Genomic DNA, 23,320 nt, shown 5'->3' with positions numbered 1-23,320 from the left:
TGAAAAAACAAGCATTTAATATCCTCATTATTAAAATTGGGAGAGCCTGTATGCCAAAGGGGTTAAAACGCTTGCTTTAAGTAATACGCTATTGTTTTTTTTTCTAATCCGGTATTATTTTGGCTTCACTGCTACTAAGCTAACCTGTCTCTGCCTTCTTTCTGCATGGAGTGAATCTGGTGAGAATGGCTAATTGGTGGGAGGGCATTGAGGACATGCTAGTTTTTGTTTTAACGACCACTAAAAGGGCTTGCCCTCTGTAAGGTCATGGTGTTTGTTATTTCAGTCTTGAAAGCAGACTGTTCAGTATGCCAACAGACCCTGTCGCATCCATCAATAGACTAAGCTGTCAGCTCTGGTATAACCAAGGGCAAGCTGGAAACCTGTGGTCAGGGTTAAAAGGAGCACCGTGTAAATGTCCCTGACATATGGTAGTCAGAACACATTTGCTTTTTCGTGTCATGAAAGTTCAACATACAAGTGACGGCATAGAAATCCCATAGAAGGTGCTCAGATTGGGTCATATTAGACAAATAATGTATTATTGCAGATGCCTCTGCGACCCTACAATAAGCAGCAGGCCTTTTTGTATTGTTTAAAAATAAATCTTGTAAAATTGCAAACCGGGTCCTTCTCATCTGATAAACAAAACGGCCATTACTGTCATCAGCGCCTGATTCAGAATGTGGCAATATGCTTCCACAGCCCCCGCTGGGCTAAGTGACTGTTATTTCTCCTTTCCTTATGATTTAGCGTAAACCAGGCATCTTATAAAATACAATTTAAAAAAATACATTTATAACTTCCATTCTCTCTAGAAAATGAGTGTTTACTCTTGGTACTGCGCATACAGGGATATAATAATTATGGGGGATGCAGCCCAGCAGCAGCTATATGACTCAGATTGGTCTCCCACGAGAATGTAAGCTTGTGGACAAGGCACTCTATACCTCTTTTATCTATTTGTTTGTTGTATGGTGCTTCCAATACTATATCAGTCAGTGTGTAGATTATTGTTACAACATAAAAACCTGCTTATAGGCTGTGATAACTTCCTAAGACATTTAACAATTTACCACGTTTTCCTTATTGTTTGTTTTATGCGGAGGATATTGATGACGAAATTTTTTTTATTTTCTTTTACATCATAGAAGAAAAGAAGAATTAGTGCGATTATAGATCCATAAGAGAGATTGTCTCTCCTGAAGAGATACACTCAGGCGTTTATGTTCTGTAAATGTGACGCTAATTCACAGAAGTCTTGTGCATCTGTTTGTGAGATTTACCAGGATCTCAGGTGAAGAGACTGAATTCAGCTTCAGACCTTTTAGTTTAAAGGCCCCTCGTCCATCACCTTTCTGGCCTCCATCATATGTTCAGAGCCACAGGTCTCACAATCGGCTCCTCTCAGCCTGCCAGGGCAGGGTGATTTATAGAGAGTTTGGATTGCAGCCACAGGACATTATGGAGAGTATGGTACCGCTCAATCAGACATTGATTGATGAAGGCGGATGCTGGGCTTTGCAGTGTGATCATTGCCCTCAGTGTGAGAATTCCGACAATCCCGGTAACATGGAGTCATATGTTATCAAGATTTACATCACAGCAGGCTGAGGCCTCTCAATGGGCATTTGTTTGACAGCCAAGACTTTCACGTCTGTAGAAAACCATTCCTTCATAACACAGCACATTTGTTATTAGCCGTGTTTTGATTCATTTTTCATCTGGGCACAGTGGGTAAATTATTAAATCTGCAGTAACCTTTTGAGGGTTGCATTTTCCTCAAAAGTTTTTCACCTAAAAGATAAATGCATTCATTAACACTGAAATGTGCGTGATCATGCCTATTGAGTCTCATATGTTTAAAAGGCATGTTGAAGAGAATAGCCCAGTCATGAATTTAGTTTTGTTTTTTTTATTTAATTTGAACTACCGGTATATGCAAACATGCACTAGTACTGCGTGGCCTTCATTGCATATGTAAAATACCCAGCAGTAACATTTTTTTCAGTAAGTATGATATCTAGAGTTTTCATTTTGAATTTATTAAATCAGCTGGCAGATCAGGGGCAGAGCCAAACACAGCCCTGGCCAATCAGCATCTCATCATAGAGATGAATCACTACATCTCTATGAGGAAAGCTCAGTGTCTGCATGCAGAGGGTGGAGACACTGAATGGCAGTACTGCACATTAGGCAGGACTGCTTAAGGAAGCAGCTTTAGCAGCAATCTGAGGAGTGGCCAGTAGATTCCATCATTGATGTTAAATGTATTTTAAAATTACCCTTTTCTGCAGAAAATTCAAACCATGATAAAATTTTTTTTTTTGCATTTAGCATCATCCCACCCATCACTGCCTTATCTGGTGGGATAGTCCTAATTTGAACACCCTGTCCTGCCTTGTGTTCCACGTCTCAGGACTCCAGACAAGAGTCAGCAGAAAATGCAGCATGAGTGTTTGCAGGACAGTAATGCCCATGTGGCATTTTGTTTAGAAAAGTTGAGCGGCATAAAAGCTTCACTTCAAGGACCAAATTTGTAAATTACATACCGTATTTATCGGCGTATAACACGCACCGGCGTATAACGCACCTCATTTTCAGAAGGAAATTCCAGGAAATTCCCCCCCCCCACCCCATATTGTCCCCCCCCCCTTTCCATAGTATTCTCCACCTCCTCCCATAGTATTCTCCACCCCCTCCCATAGTGTTCCCCCCCTCATCCCATAGTGTTCCCCCCCTTTCCATAGTATTCTCCACCCCCTCCCATAGTATTCTCCACCCCCTCCCATAGTGTTCCCCCCCTCATCCCATAGTGTCCCCCCCTTTCCATAGTATTCTCCACCCCCTCCCATAGTATTCTCCACCCCCTCCCATAGTGTTCCCCGCCTCATCCCATAGTGTTCCCCCCCTTTCCATAGTATTCTCCCCCCCATCCATAGTATTCTTCACTCCCTCCCATAGTATTCTCCCCCCCTCCCATAGTATTCTTCACCCCCCCCCATAGTGTTCCCCCCCTCCCATAGTGTCCCCTAGTGCACTTTCCCTCCCCTTGTCCCATAATTACTTACCTGTCTTGAAGCGTGGGCCGGCTTCACAGCGCGCACCGCGGTACTGGAACTTCCTTTCAGTCCCGCCGGAAACCGGAACCTGAAATTGAAGTTCCAGTACCGCGGTGCGCGCTGAACACCGGCCAACGCTTCAAGACAGGTAAGTAAATATGGTATATCGGCGTATAACACGCACACATCATTTCCCCCCTATTTTCAGGGAGAAAAAGTATGTGTTATACGCCGATTAAATACAGTAATTTAAACCACTCAAAACAGGAGGATCATGTAAATTCAGTCCGTGTCTGGGACACTGATTCTAGATGCACTTTTTTTTACCAATCCCTGGCTGCTGTCTAACTTCAAAGTCTATAATCCGCCCACCTCCTCTGTTTTATTTCCACCAGTATTTAGTTTCTGGCAAAAGTATGATTTTCATCATCTTTATGGCATAACTGTTCTAGAATTCTCTTCTATACTTTTTAGGGTCTCTTCTTGTCTGCTTCTATCCAAACCGAAAACATAAAAAGTGTCTCTTAGGGAAATTCTACCTTGTAGCAACTACCAGCTTTACCTTGCATGCAATATTAAACTTAAAAATTAAAAACAATTAAAGGAAAACAATCACTTCTCTGGAATTAACACCATTTGAATACAATAATATAATATCTGTTTTCAATTTAGCAAATGCTATTATAATCCATTTCGGACAAGGCAACGTCAGGGCACACATTGAAAAGTAGAGATCAAAATGATTGTTTCATTTCTCCTCTTCTCTTTATGCTCCCTCTATGCTGACTGCCAGGTGCAAAGGACAGAGCTTATGATAATGATTGACAGGGAGCTAAGATGGAGGCGCTCAGTTGCATTGATAAAGAGGTGTGGATTTCTACATTTAATTCTATTTTTCACACCCCACAACTACATATTTATGAATTACGGTATAAGGATAAGTAGACATCAGTATTAAAAATCTGAGGAAGTATAAGTGTCCCTTTAAAATTAAGGAACCATCCTTAAAAAAAAGGCATTTTGGCAATTCTAAATGATATTGATACAAAATGATCGTGTACCTGTCTGTTTCAGCTTTTGGCTCATTCCATTTTTGGCTTTTGTTTCTGGCGATTACTAATGTTATTACAAGCACATCCACAGATTGAAACATAAATATGGAATGTCTCTAATTTAGCACCCTATAAATCAGTGGTACCCCTGTGATACCTAGTAATAACTCTTTACAATCAAGAAGCCTGAGAACCCATTTTCCTGCTAAAACTGTATGTCACGTATCACTTAATTTAGAATGTGTTATCAATTGAAGGCAGTAAATGAAAGGGGGGATTAATGGGACGCTCACAGTTTGCTGATGAACCCAGGCTGCTTTATTATGCATAGAAGTATTGACTGGAAGCTGAGTTCACACTGGGCAAATTCAGATATTTATTCCCACCAGACAATTGTAGAGATTAAAGAGAATCTACAATCAAACGCTTTGAAAGATATTTTAAAGTACCTTCAACTCATAGATTGTAAGCTCGTTTGAGAAAGGCCTCCTTCGCCTTTTGTCTGTTATATTCCGTATGTAAATCACCTGTCAAATATCCCCATTTTATCATAGAAAAATGGTGCAGAATATGTTGACGCTATATAAATGATGATAATAATAACTCCAATAACCGCTAAGAAAAAACATTTTTTTGTTGCATTAATTAAAGGAACACTATAGGGTCAGGAACACAAACCTGTATTCCTGACCCTATAGTCTTAAAACCATCTAGCCCCCCTGATGCCCCTTGTCTCCCTAAATATGGTAAAATCTTGCTTGTTTTCAAGTCTGCAGCTGCTGCCTCTGCCCCTGTCTGCCTCTAACCTGCCTGCTGTCTGCTGATCTCATCTGAAGTAGTGGTCTGAGCCAATCACAATGCTTCCCTATAGGATTGGCTGAGACTGTATAGGAGGCAGATCAGGGGCAGAGCCAGCACAAGTCAAACACAGCCCTGGCCAATCAGCATCTCCTCATAGAGCTTAATTGAATCAATGCATCTTTATGAGGAAAGTTCAGTGTCTGCATGCAGAGGGTGGAGACACTGAAGGGTAGTACTGATAATGTGCAACACTGCCACAGGAAGCACCTCTAGCAGCCATCTGAGGAGTGGCCAGTGGAGTTATCACTAGGTTGTAATGTAAACACTGCATTTTCTCTGAAAAGACTGTATTTACAGCAAAAAGCCTGAAGGGAATAATTCTACTCACCAGAACAATTACAATAAGCTGTAGTTGTTCTAGTAACTATACTGTCCCTTTAATATGTGTTGTAGTTTCTACATCTCAGCAGAGGGTGACATACTTGTGGGTTAGTTCACTGAATATCAATAAATACTAATATTGCCAATTTGATTTTATTAAGAAATATTCTTTATTCTCTAATAGCCAGTTGATTTATATAACACAGTAAACTGTATTAAAAGCTACGGTCATTTTTACAATCTGACATTAAAGTTCACCTGTACATCATGTGACTTGCTATCAAATCGGACGTGAAAATGTTTATATTTCAGATCAAGTTACCATAGTGAGTAGAAGGAACTGTTCCGACCAGCGTTTTGTAATTGAGCACAGATGTAATAGACAGAGACATTTATTTTGTCAACCTTTTCCTTGTTTTAGAGTTCGAGCATGAATACAGTATCTGTTAGTTTTAGTTTTATCTGAGATCACATTTCATATCTCCAGTCAGCTTTCCCATATGTTATAAGTCACGCAATAAGCTTAAGACTATTCCTTCCAGCTCCTGATTTGTGTCACTCTCATGCTGTTTCATTGCAGTGCCGTCCACCGCTTGAAGTAAATGATTTGTTCACTGATATCCAAGATGGCAGGATCCTCATGGCATTATTGGAAGTTCTTACAGGACAGAGCTTGGTAAGTTATTACTTCAGTCAGTGTTTATGGTACAAAAGGGGAGCACATGAGATATTACTGCACTAGGCTTTGCTCTCTTGTAGACAAGCTAACAAGATACTTGTTAGATGCACTGCATGTTCCTCCAAGTCATATGTGCAAGTTGTTACACGAGCGGTTTATAGTAATTAGTCTTTTATCTCTCATAGGAGTGCTGTATAAGACATTTTGTAAGTTGCTCCAACGACCTCTTTTGCTGGGGACCGTGATATTTATCTAGAATGATCAATGGGGCTGTTTACATGATCTGTAAAAAGTATCATGTTGTGAAAAGTGGGGTGAGGGAAGGCAGAGGATAATTCCGATAATGCCTAGAGGCTAGAGGGAGTTGGGACGAGGGTTTATGGCCTAGGATGAGTGCCGAGGCAGAGGCCTTATAGTTTGATGTAATCAAATCAATTAAAGGTCAAGCACTCCTTACACGAGCCCTCCTTTTATTTAAGTCAACAACAAAAGATAATGTATTGCCTTATTTAAGGATTGTAAAACCCATCCCACAAATGTGGTCACAGGCCTCAATTTGTGCTTGGGGACTGATGAATCCTTTACCTCTGACATAGTCAGTGGTGGTGTGCGGGAGACAATACACAGATTGGACTGCAAGAAACCGGGCAGGGATTGTCATTCCAACAATCTTTAATACCATTGCAGTTATTTGTATGTATATATGTATATTATCGACACCTGGATGTAGTAAGCTAGTAAGATATTGTCACTTTATCCCATTGCCAATTATTACCTTGGGGTGATGATTGTATACTTAGATCCTCTTAGTTCTCTTTAGTGTTTGTGTATGTTAGGCTTGATAGAGGCTCTTGTGTCGCCATAAAATTGCTTTTGGAGGGATGGGGTGTGCCTGGGCCTTTCATGACGAATGTAGGAGCCAATGTACTATGACATCAAGTGAAGTCAAGAGCATTGAGCAGTTTGCTACAATACAGAGTTTAGCTAATAACTCTTTAAGTGAACAGAAGAAGACCATTGAGCCTCAACAGTTACTTAGTATAAACGGAGTATAAACTGAGCAATAAGCAACGCAAAGAGGTTTTTCTTCTTCCCCAATATTTTGTGTTTTGTTCATTCCCACAATGTAATGCTTAATTCTTCCTCCTCCCAGCTCCACGAGTTCAAACCCTCAGCTCATCGCATATTTCGCCTGAACAACATAGCTAAAGCGTTAACGTTTTTGGAAGACAGCAAAGTGAGTATTTATTATCACCACGGCTGCAGAGAATGTATTTTCAAAGCTTTCATTTATTCTCTTGCGCTGTACAACATACAGACACAATATACAAATCACCGATTTCTAACCCCTTCACGTTAGACTTAATGTGAGACAAACTAACAAGGGCAAAATAGCCAAAGTGGAAGCATTGCTGACGTGGAGAATTTATCCAATTGGACTATTTGGACCTTGAATTTTAAATTCACTTTGAATTCTGTCTTTGGTGAATGACCCGGTCAGTCTTTCTTTTTCAAGAGCATCTTTAGACTTCTACTCCGATTTATAATGATAGTGGGGGGACTGTATCTGTCATTTTTAGAGAGGGCCTTTAAATGCTGAGATATGTATATGTACTTGAATAAACCAAACCAATAAGGATGTGCCCTTCTTGGCAAAGACAGTCAGGACTTTGAAACTCTCAAGATTATTAGCAACAGAGTCACTACGCTGAACTGCAGTACAAAGTTACAGTATGTCACATGCCAAAATAACAAAGTTATTTATTTATTGTTGTTGGGGGAAAAAGTCACATTAAGCGCTGAGATGCATTCTCTCTGGTCTTTGTTGGGGGGAGAGAGAACTCTCAAATGTTTGGTTGTATATAATGTTTTCTTCTGAATCCCTATTACTCTCAGCCAGCTCTCCGATCTGACACAGAGAATGAAAGGTTCTTGACTTGCTGCTTTTTGTGAATTACTCTGTACATGGAATTAGTGAAGGTTTCAATCTCTAATCAGATATCTGGGGTTTAACTGCTTCTTTGAATCAGAAAGATTTTTAAGCCCACGCTGGCGAAGCCGGCAGATTCCAGCTTAGTGATACAAACACAATCAGATTTGTGTCTGCGTATTTGTATAATTGCTTGTATTTTATTTTTATTTTTCCTTTCTTACAACCGCAGCCAGAACCAGTAGCGGCATAAACAGGTGGTACATCTCAGTAAAATAACACAAAACGCTGACTAACAGGGTTATTTACTGTAAAATATTGGGAAATCAAAGTGACTTAAAACTCAATTTTTACATTTTAGACCCAAATAGACAAACTGAAGATATAGCAGTCTTTTTAATTCCCAGCAAATTGCTCTTTACTGGAAACCTTGTCTGTTATGTTGACTCTAACCCCTAGCATGCTATGTGTCTGCTTGGTTGAAAGTTTTGAGTGTTGGCAAACAGCGATTGTAACGGACCGTTTCACTTACAAGAGGATAAAACCCAGTTTAGGCGATATCCCCCTTTTCCATAGACCAGCAGCTACTGCAAGCACCCATCTCCCGGACTGCAAACTGTACAAATCTTCCAACTCCCGAACTGGAAACACACGAACCCTGGAATAGCTGAACAGGAAAAGCATATAATCCGCTTACACTCCTGGCAGTCAGCATACAATCCAATTCCCCCAAAAACGAGACGACACATCGGTTGGAGGGTCAAGCAGAATCTCAGGTCTGGAACACCCAGCCTGGTTTTTATTACAGTTGTGCACATACAGGACACACCCAGGGGGAGGCATAAAACAACCAATCAAGCAGCAGTACAACCCACACATCCCCTCCCCTCAGATAAGCAATTAACATAATTATTACATACAGTAAAAATACAGTTTTCACACATACTCTGTAACTTTAAAACCATACATCGCATTCTCATAAAAATACATATCCACAATCAAGCCATTCAGGGGAACAACATATTAAAAAATGGCATGAATCAGACCAGGGGTTCAAAAGTTACTAAAAGTATCTTTTGTTCCTTTCTGGCTGGCAGTATTTTTAATCTGCCTCAAACAGGAAAAGTAAAACATCCCCACAATGCATCATGGCTTCCTCCCTTCTGCCCTGGAGATAATTGGAGAAGTAATCCAATTATCTCCCAGGTCAAAGACAAAACTCCATTACACATGTGGGGGCCTAAATACAGGATTATGTTTTAAAATATATAAAGTTACTTTCTATACCTTAAACACAGACATGTAACATATCCCCAGATAGCTCAGGTCTGCGTGCACATTATTAGGTGAATGGCACGCAGACCACACAAGTACAGTTTAATTGCCATGGAGCCAAAGTCTTTCATTATATGAATAGGCTCCATGGCATAGCTACTGGGGGTATCACTGCTCACACAGGGCAAGTACCGAATGGCCCCACTGTGTTTAAAGGGCCAGAATGAGTGACATGAACTCTGTTAGGGCCGAATACGTTTTGTAAAAGGGCCCAATCTCCCAGGGCCATAGTCCAAAGGCAAGAGGCGGGCAAGCAGCCCCCTCCAAGCACACGTGGCGAGGTCGGTTTCGCCACAGCGATCAATGGACATTATTGTTCAACCCTACTTTGACTATATTTATACCTGAATCCCAGTCGATGCTATTTCTGGGGTTCTACTTTAAAACAATTGTTTTGTCTAAAGAAATCTTGTTTTTCTTTCAGGTGAAGTTAGTTAGTATAGATGCAGCAGAAATTGCTGATGGAAATCCGTCCCTGGTTCTTGGCCTGATCTGGAACATCATTTTGTTTTTGCAGGTAATATTTAATATGGAATATATCGTGATATAGTTTTTTTTTGTCTTTTACTGTTTTTAGCATATACTCATGTCCATTATAAATATTTCAGACTATTCTAATTCAGCAAAATTATGCTTTCAATTTTTCTGTTTAAATATTGCAGTGCTCAGAGATTCTCCCATCGGGAGAACTGAATTTAGGAAGAGTCTGATTATGTATCAGAACACAAAGGAGGTTTACTTGTTAAACCCCAAATTGAATTGAATGGAAATCCAAATGGCAATTTTTTTTATTTTTTTTATAATTCCTTATTTTTCTGTGCATGGCAGTATAAACAGACTTGCAAAGCCACAACAACGTTTGCTGGAGAACATAGTATAAATCAAATGCATGGCATCTTGCAGTTATTACACATTTTTATGTTGAAGAAACGAGGTGTTTATATTCAATAGTTGACATCATGGTTACTTAGATTGTTGTTGAGTGAGAAAAATAGTATTGTTAAATGTGAGTGGAGAGTAGTGAAGGTGTATTAAACCCTTACGCTTCTGTTTGTACGTTGATGGTCCGCTTAGCAAGTGCTATATCTTGTGGGGTGAGAGGCCCCGGCTAGCAGGGTGTTGACTGGGAGGGCAGGGTGCTGTGTGGTGGGTGCTCGACTGGCATGACTCCCAGGGCCGCGTGGGTGGAAAATCTATGCCAGGTGGAGGAGTTCCCGGCGTTTGAGTTGTGTAGATGGTCTATTGGACTTGGGAGAGCCATTTGGGTTCCTTTCGACCCGTTGTGAGGGGTGATGCTGTAGCCCTTGGTTTGTGTTGCCCTTAACCTAGAGAGCTGCAGGGGGGAGGGGGGAGGAGGGTATGGTATGGGTAGTGTCCCTGAATATCTGTTGGTGCGCCCTTGTCTGTGGTGTGGAGTTTAACTGCGCTAAAAGAATGTGTGGAACAACGAAAACAATAATAACATTAACGGCGGGGATATAGCGTTGTCATCTTGACCCGTGGGTGGATACCCAGTGATCTTCCGATCTTGGTGTGCAGCAAAGTCCTCTTTCAGGGTTACGGGTTGATAGTCCTGGAGCCCCTTGCCCTTCGGTTAAATGGAGTGGTGCGGTCCGGATCCCATTTTGCCCTGGGGGTTGCCGAGGGTGGTTCCGCGTTTTGGTTGGTCAGTCCCAGTGTTTTGAGAAATGCTGGTGCCCCCTCCATTGATGTGAGTGTATGTGTGGTTCCGTTGTGGGTCGCTGTCAGGGTTGCAGGGGCTCCCCATCTGTAGGGAATGTCTGCAGCTCTCAGTTGTGTAGTGATAGTCCCTAGTGACTTGCGCCAAAGTAGCGTGTTTTTCGTGAGGTCCTGGTAGAAGGTCAAGGAGGCTTCCTCAAAGGTTAGGAGTGTCTTGCCTCTCACTGCCGTCATGATTTGTATTTTGTCATGTGTGGACACGCATCGGAGTATGATGTCTCGTGTGGTGTTAGTTGAACTGTTTAGGGGGTATACCCAATCTATGGTGACTTTTTTGGCTGCCAGTTGTGGCAGAATGGTTGCCAACAGTCTTCGTGTGTAGTGAGGGAGCTCCTCCGCTGTAATTTCGGAGGGTAAAACGCGGATCTTTATATGGTTTCGCCTTTGCTTGTCCATCAGGGCCATTAGTTGTAGGGATAGTGAGGACTGGTCTGCTTGTAGTTGTTGTACTGTTTCTTTAACAGCCTGGATGTCTGTAATGTCGTCCTCTGAGGCCCTTACCCGGTCAGTGATCGCCTGGATATCTGTCCTTAGGAGTGTGAGATCTGCCGCCCACAGTTTCTGTATGTCGACCAACATTAGTTTTAGGTTGTGTCTAGTAGTGGGGGCTGACCCATCTTGCGTCTCTAGGGAACGTAGCAGGCTGGTCTGTTGGTGTGAGTCAGTCTCCGTTACCTCGTGGGCTGGGGTCTCTGTGCCCGGGTCCTCCATGGGAGGCTGTTTAGGCTGTGCAGATCTCCGGAGCATGTCTCCAATATCCCTGCCGTCGGCTGTAGCACTTGATCTCTGGGATCGGCGTCCCATTGCAGGTATGTGCTCCTGCTGCGGCTGTGGTGCGTGTAGCGGCGAGGCTGAAAGTCCCGCTGCGGTGAGAAAAAGCCTCGAGTCCCGGGATTGCCGGTGAGGGGTAGGCCGCAGGCCTGCGCCCCTACTTCGTTTGCTTTGCTGGTTGAAAGAAGGGCATCTATCGATGCGTCCTGGCTTGGGGAGGCCAGCTGGGTAGTTTACAGGGTTGGATGGGCTTTTGTTTTGGGGATAATCAGTGGGGTGCAGTAGTTTGTGGAGGAGCTTTGAAGTATGGCATCTGTTCGGTTAGGCTTGCAGGCTCTGCCCCCAAATGGCAAATTTAAAGGAACACCTCTCAATGAAGTGGTCTGGGTGCAGTGGTCCTGTAGTTTTAATCCTGCAATGTAAAATATTGTAGTTTTGTAGAAACTGTAATGTTTACATAGCAGGATTAAACACACCTGCACCTACCCTCCACTAATATTGACATTCATGGTAAATATGAAGGCTGTAAAAAAAAAAAAAAAAAATACACAGAAAAATACTCTGGTCTCATTGATATCAAACAATTGAAAATACAACACAGGTTTATCTAGAAAATAATCTCTGTTAAATATATTGACTATTTACATGTGTATTGGCACTCTCCCATTCCTGATGGTGCTGGTATCAAGGTAGCCCTAAATAAAACACCTTAATAAATACAATAATTATACATATGATACCACACTCAAAATGAGATGTAAAAAATTCTCGAGTGTTTATTTTACAGATTTGCACATTCAATATAGGTGCTTTAATAGTAAGTGCTTAGCAATATGTAGAATTGTGCTACAGCACACATACTCAGCTCACTTAAATGTAGCAACCCAAAAAAAGGGCAAAATGAAATGTCAAAAAAACAACTCTATAGATATTCCTATTCACATTTATAATCACATAGAGCAGAAATAAAATCCCTAATGCGCATGCTTCCTGTGCCACCGAGTCTTACAGTGTATGTTACTGTTTGAATAGAAGTTTAGTCAATCTACACTGGTTGAAATTCCTTGGCTCACATACCCCGACAATAAGTGAAAAAAAGCGCGCAGCCCAGGCATCCCCTGTAGCAGCTTCCAGCCACACAACGTCCTGGCATCCCCTGCAGCATCCAGCCACATCGGACTACATTAAAGAAAGTCATATGACACTTCAAGAATATCCCTCTACAAAAAGTGGTGAGAGCTGTCCAGTTTTTTTTTTACAAATAATGTAATATTTTTGTACATATTTACCAGCTTTCTTTGCACATATTTACCAAGGGTGCCAATATTAGTGTAGGGCACCAGACAACCACTAGAGGCGCTTCCTGATTAACAACTGAGTGACATGACTGAGGGTAACTCTGTCACGTGACCAAATGCTGCTCATGGGAAAACATTGAATTCATTGCGTTACTTTGAGAAGCATTTGATTGGATGTGCACATGGCACTCGCCACATATGCTCATGAGTCCTCAATGCTCTTCTATGAGGACCATCACAAAGAGATCGCCACCTGCCGCATTAGATAGCGGAAAGCAGAGAGGACAGCCTGTTTTGTGCCATCAACAATATCCTTTGACATCTACAATAGTGGTAGATAGCAGGGAGCTCTCCTTCTGTTCCTAAACCTAAACAATCATGATCCTTAAACATCCGGTAATCAGTTAAAAGCGGACTGTGGATAATTGGATACCGTTCAGCAATAAATGGGGATTAACTTCTTACATACACTTGTCGCTTATTTTATTAGCCTTTAAGGGTTAATTGTGAAAATGTCTCTGAATTTCTTTAGGTATCTATGATCTGTTAACAATGTTACAGCCCCAACAAGGCCAATTATCATCTCGACATCCATTTAGCTTTTAAGTGCTCATCAAAGCATACTTTTTGCTTAAATGTTATACAGTAAATATGTATTTTGAAAAGGTGCACGCACTACAAAACAGAACAAAGCATTTGGTGCATGAAATGCAAACTGGTCAATACCAGGTTGTGTGGAAACATACAGGGAAAAAAATGATTGATTGCAGAATTTTTTGATGGGCAGGGAAAACTGTAAATCATCGTTGAAGCTGTTTTCTGCTACCTGGAGTGCATACCTGGCCTATAAAAGGTTTCTTTCTGACCTTTATAAATGCTGCTGGTCCAGGTGACACCCTCTGGCAAGACAGGTAGCAGCCTTTATCTCCCACCTAGTAGCAGACGTTATCATGGTCAAATAGCAAGTGGTGTCAAGGTCGTACATTAGCGGAGTGTTGATCTCAATTTTGGAATTAGCTGAATTGTAGCTGAAAGTCTCCTACTAGCTGAAATATTTTTAACAACTATATCTCATCGTGCAACAGGGCAAGTTAACATAACTTACTCAATCCATCCTTTTAATGATTTACTTGCTATGCTCTTTTTTGTTTTCCTTTTACCCAAAAGCACATCACAGAATGTTTCTTGTTTTTGCCATTTACAGATTAAAGAACTGACAGGCAATCTCAACAGAATGTCGTCCTCGTCCAGCCTGTCCTCGCTGCCCAGCGGGACGGAGTCTGAAACATCTCAACCCAGCACTCCTTGCACAGAGAAAAGCATGTCTGTTTCAATTAAGGATCAGCGGAAAGCAATCAAAGCCCTTTTGAATTGGGTTCAGCAAAGGACAAGGAAGTAAGCGCCAATGCTTTCTCTGCCTTTACAATGCCAGTTTTAAAGCACATACTGCCACCAGCATCCACTGTCTTTTCCCTTGTTCTTAAATCATATAATAAAAAATGGACAGTTGTAAACAGTGAATTATCTATGGTCAACAAGTCAAAAAACAACATATATACAAACGTTAACTGTTTTTAAGTGGAAAAATGTTGGTCTCTTAGACTCAAAACATTTAAAAAAAAAAAAAACTCTGTTATAGTTGCGGAAGCACATCAAGTGGCTGTCTTCCTGACAGCCCCTAGACCACAGGGCTGTCCAACACCCCCTACCCCCTCGGATGTTCTTGAACTACAACTACCATGATTCCCTGGCTATCTGTATCAACTGAGCTTCTTATTTTTCCCCCTCATAATGCTAATCCTCCTCCTTCGCTCTCCCTGCAAGTTGATGGCACTTGCATCAGTCCATCCTTGCAAGCTCGTGGGCTTGGTGTTATCTTTGATCCTGGCCTCACCTTTGCCCCACATATCCAGTATGTTGCTAAAACCTGTCGATTCCACCTTAAAAATATCGCCCGCGGGGGCGTGGCTTGGACACGGAGCGAGCTGGACGTGTTTGCCTAGAGCTCCGCTCCGCCGCACCGCTAACCAGCAAACATTAGCAATTATATTCGATCAAACGCAAATATAAGATATCCCATTTGCTCCCAGGGATGGACAGGAGGCAACAACAGAAGAAAACCCAAAAAAAGGGCCAGGAATCTGGTACATCCGTGGCAGAATTCTTCGCCACGCGAGCTGCGACCCCAGATCGCCAAGATGGCGGCGGTGGCGGGAAGGAGGGAGGTGAGGAGCCAGCGCTCGGGACCAATACTGCGGGTCCTCAGAGCACTCCGGACACAGCCCAAATTCTCACCTCGCTAGCCGAAGTGAAATCGTTCTTGGCCGGTGAGATCGACCGAGCCGTCAAGCTGCTGCGGGATGAAATCCAGACCCTGGGAGACCGCACCTCGAGACTGGAGACAAGGCTGGAAACTACGACGAAGGCCCATAATACGGCCGTCTCGCAGATTAACCAATTGACTGCCAGGATGGAGGCAGCAGAACTGACTATTGAGGACATGGCGAACAGATCACGCCGCAATAATATTCGACTGAGGGGCCTCCCAGAAAACGCGGGAGAGGGCCCTGTGGCGGCCATTGTCTCTGAAATCCTGAAACCCTTACTGCCTGACATCCCTGAACACCAATGGCATATTGACAGGGCCCACAGAGCTCTGCGAGCTAGAAGGCCGGATGCCAACTACCCCAGGGACATTATCATAAGGTTCCTGCATTACCAAACAAAAGAAGCCGTCCTTAAGAAGAGCAGGGAGGCCCGAATCACTTTCCAGGGGGCTGATTTATCTGTATTCCAAGACTTAGCGCCCACTACCCTACAGAGGAGAAGAGACTGGAGGCCCATTACGGAGGCGCTACGAGATGCGGGTATCCGGTACGCCTGGGGATACCCCTTCAAGCTGCTGGCGTTCAAAGAGGGGAGAACATATGTCCTTCACCCTGGATCGGATGCACGGGCCTTCTTCCAGGCAATGGAATTGCCGGCCCCTGAGGGAATCCCCAAGATGGCAACGGAGTCTGGAGCCCTACAGCCCCTACCGAGAGAATGGTATACCGTTGGAGAATGAGGTACTGGGGCACAACACATTTCACAGGATAGTGACTGTCCATGCACAGCTCAACGGGTGTTTGGATGGGGGGACTGAGCCGGCTGACTTGGGGGGGGTACGGGGAGCGGGACATTACATCCCAGCAAGGGGTATGGGCGAACACTTCCATATGATCGGGGTCAGACTCTGAGCGCTGGACATCCCGTATAATAATAATAATAATAAAAATGAAGCTGTTTGGGCGGGGGATGGGGGAAGGGGGATCTGAGACTTGCCGAGATGGGTGTTGGGGAACTAGTCCTTGATCGGGGCCCAGAATACTGAGTAGTATTGTATCCCATATACCATGTGTTTCTATGTCGATCCAATCCATAGCCATGCTGCCAGACCCCAGGCCCGGTCTCTCTCTTAAACTGTACGATCACGTAACAAATAAGAAAACTAAAAATAGGGGGAGAAAACAAAAAACAAAAAAAAACAAAAAAAAAAAAAAAAACACAAAAAACAAAGAACAAAAAATTAAAAAGGGGAGAAAAACAAAAAAAAAAGGAAGGGGGACAAAAGAGGGGGGGTAAAATACGAGGTAGACTAGAGTACCTTCGACCCAGTTGGTCACAGAGCCCCCACTATTGCGTATTGCAGATTGTAGGTGAGGGGTCGCGCCCGGCCCGGGTGTATGGGAGGGGGTGGCCGGGAGGAACGGGTTTGGGGGAGACAATGTAAGCACCGTATTTTTGATTTTTGATGTATGTCTGTACTCGCTGACTAGGATTAGCATGCTTGAAAGCCACATGGTCCACAGACCTACCCTAGGTGCCTCAGTAGTGGCCAAACACTTCACCCAAGAGTTTTGAGAGGGTTGGCCCACGGGCCAGCGTAGACGACCCTGGGGGTGGGTTAAGGTTAAGGGTATCTCCCATCTTTTATTGCCTAACTTGGGTACCCAATGTTTAAATGATTATGCTGCATGTACAGCGCTCCCCACATGGGTGACCCCACATGCTTATGGGTCGGCGCCCCGCTTCCCGCGGCGGCCCCCCCCCCCCCGGGCCCTTGATCACGTGCAGGGAGTTCACCCTCCCCCTCCGCTCCATATTGTGCCCATGCACCCCACGAAAAGGGCGTCCCTCAGCTGAGCTCGGAACAACTATAGGGGTACCGAAGTGAACGAGCCTAGGAGTTAGCCCTATGACCCGGGGGAAGGGGTACTTGGGTGGTGTTGGAATGTGGATAATTATGTATGTACCGTACCTATGTTGAGTGCATGTACACGATATTTTTTGACCCACCCGCTTGTGAACCCACTGGATTGCCTCCTAGAACCCGCGGCCCAGCCCCGCAGCAGCCATCTACCCCACCCGGAAGTGTTAGCAGGGATGGCCCACTGAGCCCCACACCTAACTACATAACTAGTTGGAAGTGCTTACATTGATAGTACAGTATTCCCCCACTGGATAAACATAATCGTTACCGCTAGATCACTGTCCCCCCCCCCCCCCCCCCCCCCCCGAGATGCGGCCCTTTGCCTTTCCGCCCTACAGAATCACATATCCGGACCCCTCCCTGGGACACATTTACATGTAAAAGAATTACAAACATCGAACTGACATACAGCTTTGGAAGCGGTGCGGTCCTGCCACGGCTTTGTAACCCGAAGTCCGTATGGTACCCGGCTGGGTACTATTTGTGGCCGCAAGGACGACACCCCACATGGAACTGGCAATTAGTAAGTCCAGTTTTTTTTATTTTTATTTTTCTTCCTTTCTCTTCCTTCTTCTTCTCTTCTCTATCTACCCTTGTCTCTCTCTCCCCCCCCTATGTACCCTCATTCCTGTCCCCCCCCCCCGGTATGCGATAGTCTCAGAGGCGGAGGTTCTCCTTATGACTCTAATGATCGATATATCCTATAGCGCTGGGGACGGTCGGATAGGGAACCCAGTACCAGGCTACGAGCGGCAATCACCGCAACAGATATGGCTCTAAAACTACTTTCCATAAATGTTAAAGGCTTGAACGCCCCTAGAAAGAGGCGCCTCATGCTTAGAGAGATCAAAAGGCACAATCCTGACGTAGCTCTCATTCAAGAGACACATATTTCGCAAAACACGACGCTTCGCATTAGAGACAATACTTACCCTATATCCTACGAGGCTAGATCACACCGCAAACACAACGGGGTGGCTAGCTTGATACACAACAGGTGCCCGATCCAAATACACTCCACGGACATAGATACTGACGGCAGGTTCCTCATACTGTCGGGGACACTGTACTCCCATTCAATACACTTAATCAATGTGTATGCCCCTAACACGCCGGACGCAAAATTCTGGGAGACATTGACAGATAAAATTAAGGCCCTACCGTACGGCATGTTAATCATGGGGGGCGACTTTAATGCCACACCGTGCCCAGCAACTGACAGAAGCACCAAGACGGGCACCCAGAGGTCACAGGGCAGGGGGGGTCAGGACAGAATGCTGCATGGCTTTCTCCAAAACACCAACCTGATTGACGTGTGGCGGGCCCAGCATCCCGGAGAACTCGACTACACCTTTTATTCCGCTCCACACGGTACCTACTCGAGGATCGATTACTTCCTCGTTAACGATACAAGCATGGCAAAGGTAAAAGAGACCGCAATAGGTTCTATTACTTGGTCAGACCACGCCGAAGTCACCCTGACGCTGGACCACCTGTGCGCAGCAGCACCTTGGAACTGGAGGATGAGCCCACATCTGTTGCGCGACGAGGACTCCAAAGATGAAATACGCACCGACATACAAAACTACTTTCAAGACAACGAAACGGAGGATGTGGCCTCCGCCACGGTATGGGCGGCCCATAAAGCTGTGATCAGGGGCACATGCATCAAACTTGCAACGAGGAAGAAAGCTCACAAGGCCAAAGAGGTACACAGACTACTGGGGGAATTGAGGAAAGCAGAGCAGAGACATAAAACAGCTCCAACCCCCCAACTCACCGAGCAAGTGCAAAAGATCAGGCGATCCTTGACAACTGTACTAATGGATGACACCATAAAAGCCCTTAATTGGACCAAGAGAACATATTATGAACACTCGAACAAAATGGACACCTTATTAGCCAGAACCCTGAGACCAAGGCACAACCGGGCCCCAATCATTGCAATTAAACACAGAGACGGAACGTTGAAAAATACCCCAGCAGAGGTGGCACAGGTGTTCACCGACTATTATAAGAAGCTGTACAACCACACACCCCGGTCTCAAACGTCTCAGGCTGAAGCTGACAGGCAAATGCAAAATTTTGTGCGGGACCTAGACCTACCAAAACTCACGATGGCATCATCACAGCTCCTCGGAGAAGCTATAACAAGGGAGGAAGTAGAAAGGGCTATAGCAGGCCTGAAAGGTAACAAGGCACCGGGACCAGATGGCTTCGACGGGACGTACTACAAGTCCTTTAAAGAGGAATTGTCCCCACATCTAGCGCGAGTATTCAATGACCTCATGGAAGGCGGCAACACAGACAGCAGTATGTCGCTTGCTAACATAATTCTCCTCCAGAAACCGGGCAAGGATCCACTACTCCCAGATAACTACAGGCCCATTTCGCTGATTAATCAAGATATTAAAATCCTAGCGAAGATACTAGCGGACCGGTTGAACCCAGTGTTGAAAACTCTGATCCACCCCGACCAAGTAGGATTCGTGCCAGACAGACAGCTATTTGAAAACACCCGGAGAAACATAAATTTAATATGGCGACAGAGGGCTTCTACCACCCCCACGCTACTGGTCTCGCTGGACGCAGAGAAGGCCTTTGATAGGGTCGAGTGGCCGTACCTCTTCGACCTACTGAAACACCTGAACTTCCCCGAACGCTACGTGACATCGATAAAGGCCATGTACAATCAGGCCTCTGCGCAGATTAGGATGACGGGAGCTGGACCTCAACCCTTTTTTCTGAAGAATGGAACCAGACAAGGCTGCCCCCTCTCCCCCCTCCTATTTGTGCTGTCGCTTGAGCCGCTCATGCAAGCCATGCGACAACACCCCCTGATTACAGGGATCGATGTAGGGGGCCAAGAGTTTCTCGCCTCCGCCTACGCAGATGACGTTTTGCTGACCCTCACGAACCCCATAGCATCCATGACGGCACTCAGAGGCCTCCTGACCCAGTTCGGGGCCTTCTCTGGCTACAAGGCGAACCTGGATAAATCAAGTGCCCTCCCGCTCGGCATGACACCAGAGGACATAAAGACCGTACAGGTAACTCACAACATTCCGATAGTACGTGACCATCTTAAGTACCTGGGAGTACGCCTACCTGCAGACCCAAAAGATTTACATCACCTGAACTATACCCAGCTGATCAAGACACTCATACATGACATGGACAATTGGCAAGACAAACCCATTTCCTGGATAGGGCGCATTCACACAGTAAAAATGAACATCCTACCAAGAATACTGTTTCTATTCCAGGCGTTACCTGTCAGACTACTCAAATCAGACCTGGCACACCTCCAGAAAGCAATCGGAGACTTCATCTGGCACAACCGCAGACACAGGATATCCAGGAATGTACTATATAGACAGAAACAGAGGGGAGGGCTGGGCCTGCCACACCTTTACTCCTACTACCTGGCAGCGCAATTGGCACAGACCGCTATGTGGCATTCTCCCCTGGGGGCCAGACGGTGGGTTGACCTGGAGTCGCTTATGACAGGGGCCGACCTCCCGCAGTATCATATGTGGGTGCGCAAAGAAGCCAGGCCTATCCTGAGGACGACCTGCCCAGCGATACTGAATTCCCTAACCCTATGGGACTCATATGCCCATAAATATAACTTGACATCTAGGCACTCACCCATGACCCCCATACTGAGGAACAGGGACTTCCCCCCGGGCATGGCGGCTAGGGATTTCGCTAACATAGAGACGGCAGGTATACAGAGAATCTGCCATATGTATGAACATAAGAAACTAGTCCCCTTTGACACACTTCAACAGCGAACACACCTCACCCCAGCAGACTTCTTCCGGTATTTACAGATCAGAGACTACGTCCAACGGACTGGCATTCGACAGGCGGCGACCACCCCTCTAACATTCTATGAAAGAATGTGTCTGACTGAGCATACACGAAAAGGTTTAATTACCATCATGTATGCACACATATGCTCGGAATCAAAAGAGTGGGGACCACTGACATATACGGAGGCATGGGAAAGAGACCTGGGAGAGGTACTAGAGGGGGAGGAATGGAGGGACATATGGGAAGCCAACCAAAAAGTATCCATAAGTGTCACACTGCAGGAGCAATCCTACAAAACAATGTTCAGGTGGTACACCACCCCTGTCACATTACACCGCATGGGCCAGACACCCACTGACGACTGTTGGAGGGATTGCGGACACAAGGGTACATACCTCCACATGTGGTGGGATTGCCCCAAAGCTCAGACATTCTGGACTAAAATCCATCACTTAGTCAATGGTATATTCCATAAGGCACCAGACCTCAACCCATGGACATATCTCCTGAACAGACCGGTAGACAATTGGACTAGAGTTGAACAAACATTACTGCATAAAATTACGCTGGCAGCCAGGAGATCGATGGCACAAACGTGGCTCCAAACAGACTTACCAACCACCCAGAGAGTAATAGGCAACATAAAAGAGGTACACCTAATGGATAGTCTGACGGCCAGATTGAAAGGCACCACACCGAAATTTGACAGAGTATGGGAACCATGGCACGGCTATGTACACCCGGTCACCGCCTAAAACACCACATGACGATATTAGTACGATAAAAAATACGATCATTGCCAAGCAGCTCTGAGACGTTGCATCCGAATATCCCCATCTACCCTGTGCCCCCCTCCCCCCCTCTCCTTCTTGCCCCCCCCCCTTTTTTTCTTTTCTTCTCTTCTCTATCCTCCTTTTTTCTTCCCTCTCCACTTTTAATCTCATATAGTTTTTTATACTTCTGATACACAGCAACAATGTATTACCACGCTACATGACCCAAATCGCACTTTACACTCATAGCGCACTACGAGATAGGCGCAAGACTAGGTGCACTAAGGTAAACCCCCTCTACTAAGGGATGAGGCAACCCTATTTGGTTACAATGCACGAAGTTATGTATACTATGTTGTGTTACACGGTTGTTCCTTTCTCCGAATGGTATCTTCACCACGATAGCCTGCGGATTTATAAAAAGACAAAAACCCCTGGCGGACTGAGATAGTGATGACGTCAAGCCACAAGTGGCATTTTCTTCTTTAAAGTTTATGTACAGTAATTCCTGGCTGTTATTTCTACAAGTTTATATATACTTTATGGCTTCTGCGTAAGCCTGTGCATTGTTTTCATTTCTCTATGTCCGACAGGATGCAAAAATAAAGTATTTAAAAAAAAAAAAAAAATATCGCCCGCATCCGCCCCCTTTTCACGCAAGATGCTGCCAAGGAGCTTGTTCATGCTCTGGTAATCTCTTGCATGGATTACTGTAATTCTCTCATAGTTGGTCTCCCCAAACGCCAAACTGCTGCCAGGCTGATCTTTTTCACCCTTTGATCCTCCCATACCTCGCCCCTCTGTCGATCCTTACACTGGCTTCCTGTATCCTATAGGTCTCAATTCAAAATACTTACCTTTACCTATAAAGCTCTAACCAACTGTAGCCCCTCTTCCATTTCTTCCCTGATTCATAGATGCCCCTTCTCGGTCTCTCCGCTCTGCCAGTGACCTTCTCCTGTCCTCTGCTCGTTTCCTTACCTGCTAACTTGTGCTTGCAGGACTTCTCGCTGGCAGCTCCCTTCCTTTGGAACAGCCTGCCTATCCCAGTCAGACTCTCCCCTCATCTTTAATTGTTTAAGAAGTCCCTCAAAACACATCTGGTCAGAAATGCTTATGGACTCCCAGAGTAACTTATCTATACTTAACCCAAGTCTGTCTCTTGCTATCCTAAAGAGCCATACTCCATTCTCTCCTCCGCTTATGCTACCTCTCCACCTTGTTTGGTGGCTGTCACTCTTGCTGCCCTGCTGTGTATTTATACCCCACCTCATCTTGACTGTAAGCTCGTTTGAGCAGGGTACTCATCTACCTATTGTTCCTGTGTCACTGTGTAATTGTCTCATGTATTGTAAATTACCCCCCTTTTATAATATTGTAAAGTGCTGCGGAATTAGTTGGCGCTATATAAATACCACATAGAAAGA

The 23,320-nt window shown here is 44.7% G+C and overlaps 1 protein-coding gene across 3 annotated transcripts in view; it reads left to right on the top strand.

Annotated features, from left to right (window-relative positions):
• CLMN (calmin) overlaps positions 1–23,320 on the top strand; it is a 100,855-nt gene that overhangs the window by 58,919 nt on the left and 18,616 nt on the right. For all 3 annotated transcript variants that reach the window (XM_063438969.1, XM_063438970.1, XM_063438971.1), the window contains exons 3-6: positions 5,877–5,972; positions 7,129–7,212; positions 9,665–9,757; positions 14,254–14,444. In XM_063438969.1, coding sequence (XP_063295039.1) covers positions 5,877–5,972; positions 7,129–7,212; positions 9,665–9,757; positions 14,254–14,444 — 464 coding nt within the window. The remainder of the gene's footprint in view (positions 1–5,876; positions 5,973–7,128; positions 7,213–9,664; positions 9,758–14,253; positions 14,445–23,320) is intronic.

Source organism: Pelobates fuscus, chromosome 13 (genome assembly GCF_036172605.1).
Source record: "Pelobates fuscus isolate aPelFus1 chromosome 13, aPelFus1.pri, whole genome shotgun sequence".
In the NCBI taxonomy this organism is placed as follows: Eukaryota; Metazoa; Chordata; class Amphibia; order Anura; family Pelobatidae; genus Pelobates; species Pelobates fuscus.
The sequence above is the reverse complement of the archived record's forward strand: the minus strand, read 5'-3'. Positions and strand labels throughout refer to the sequence as shown.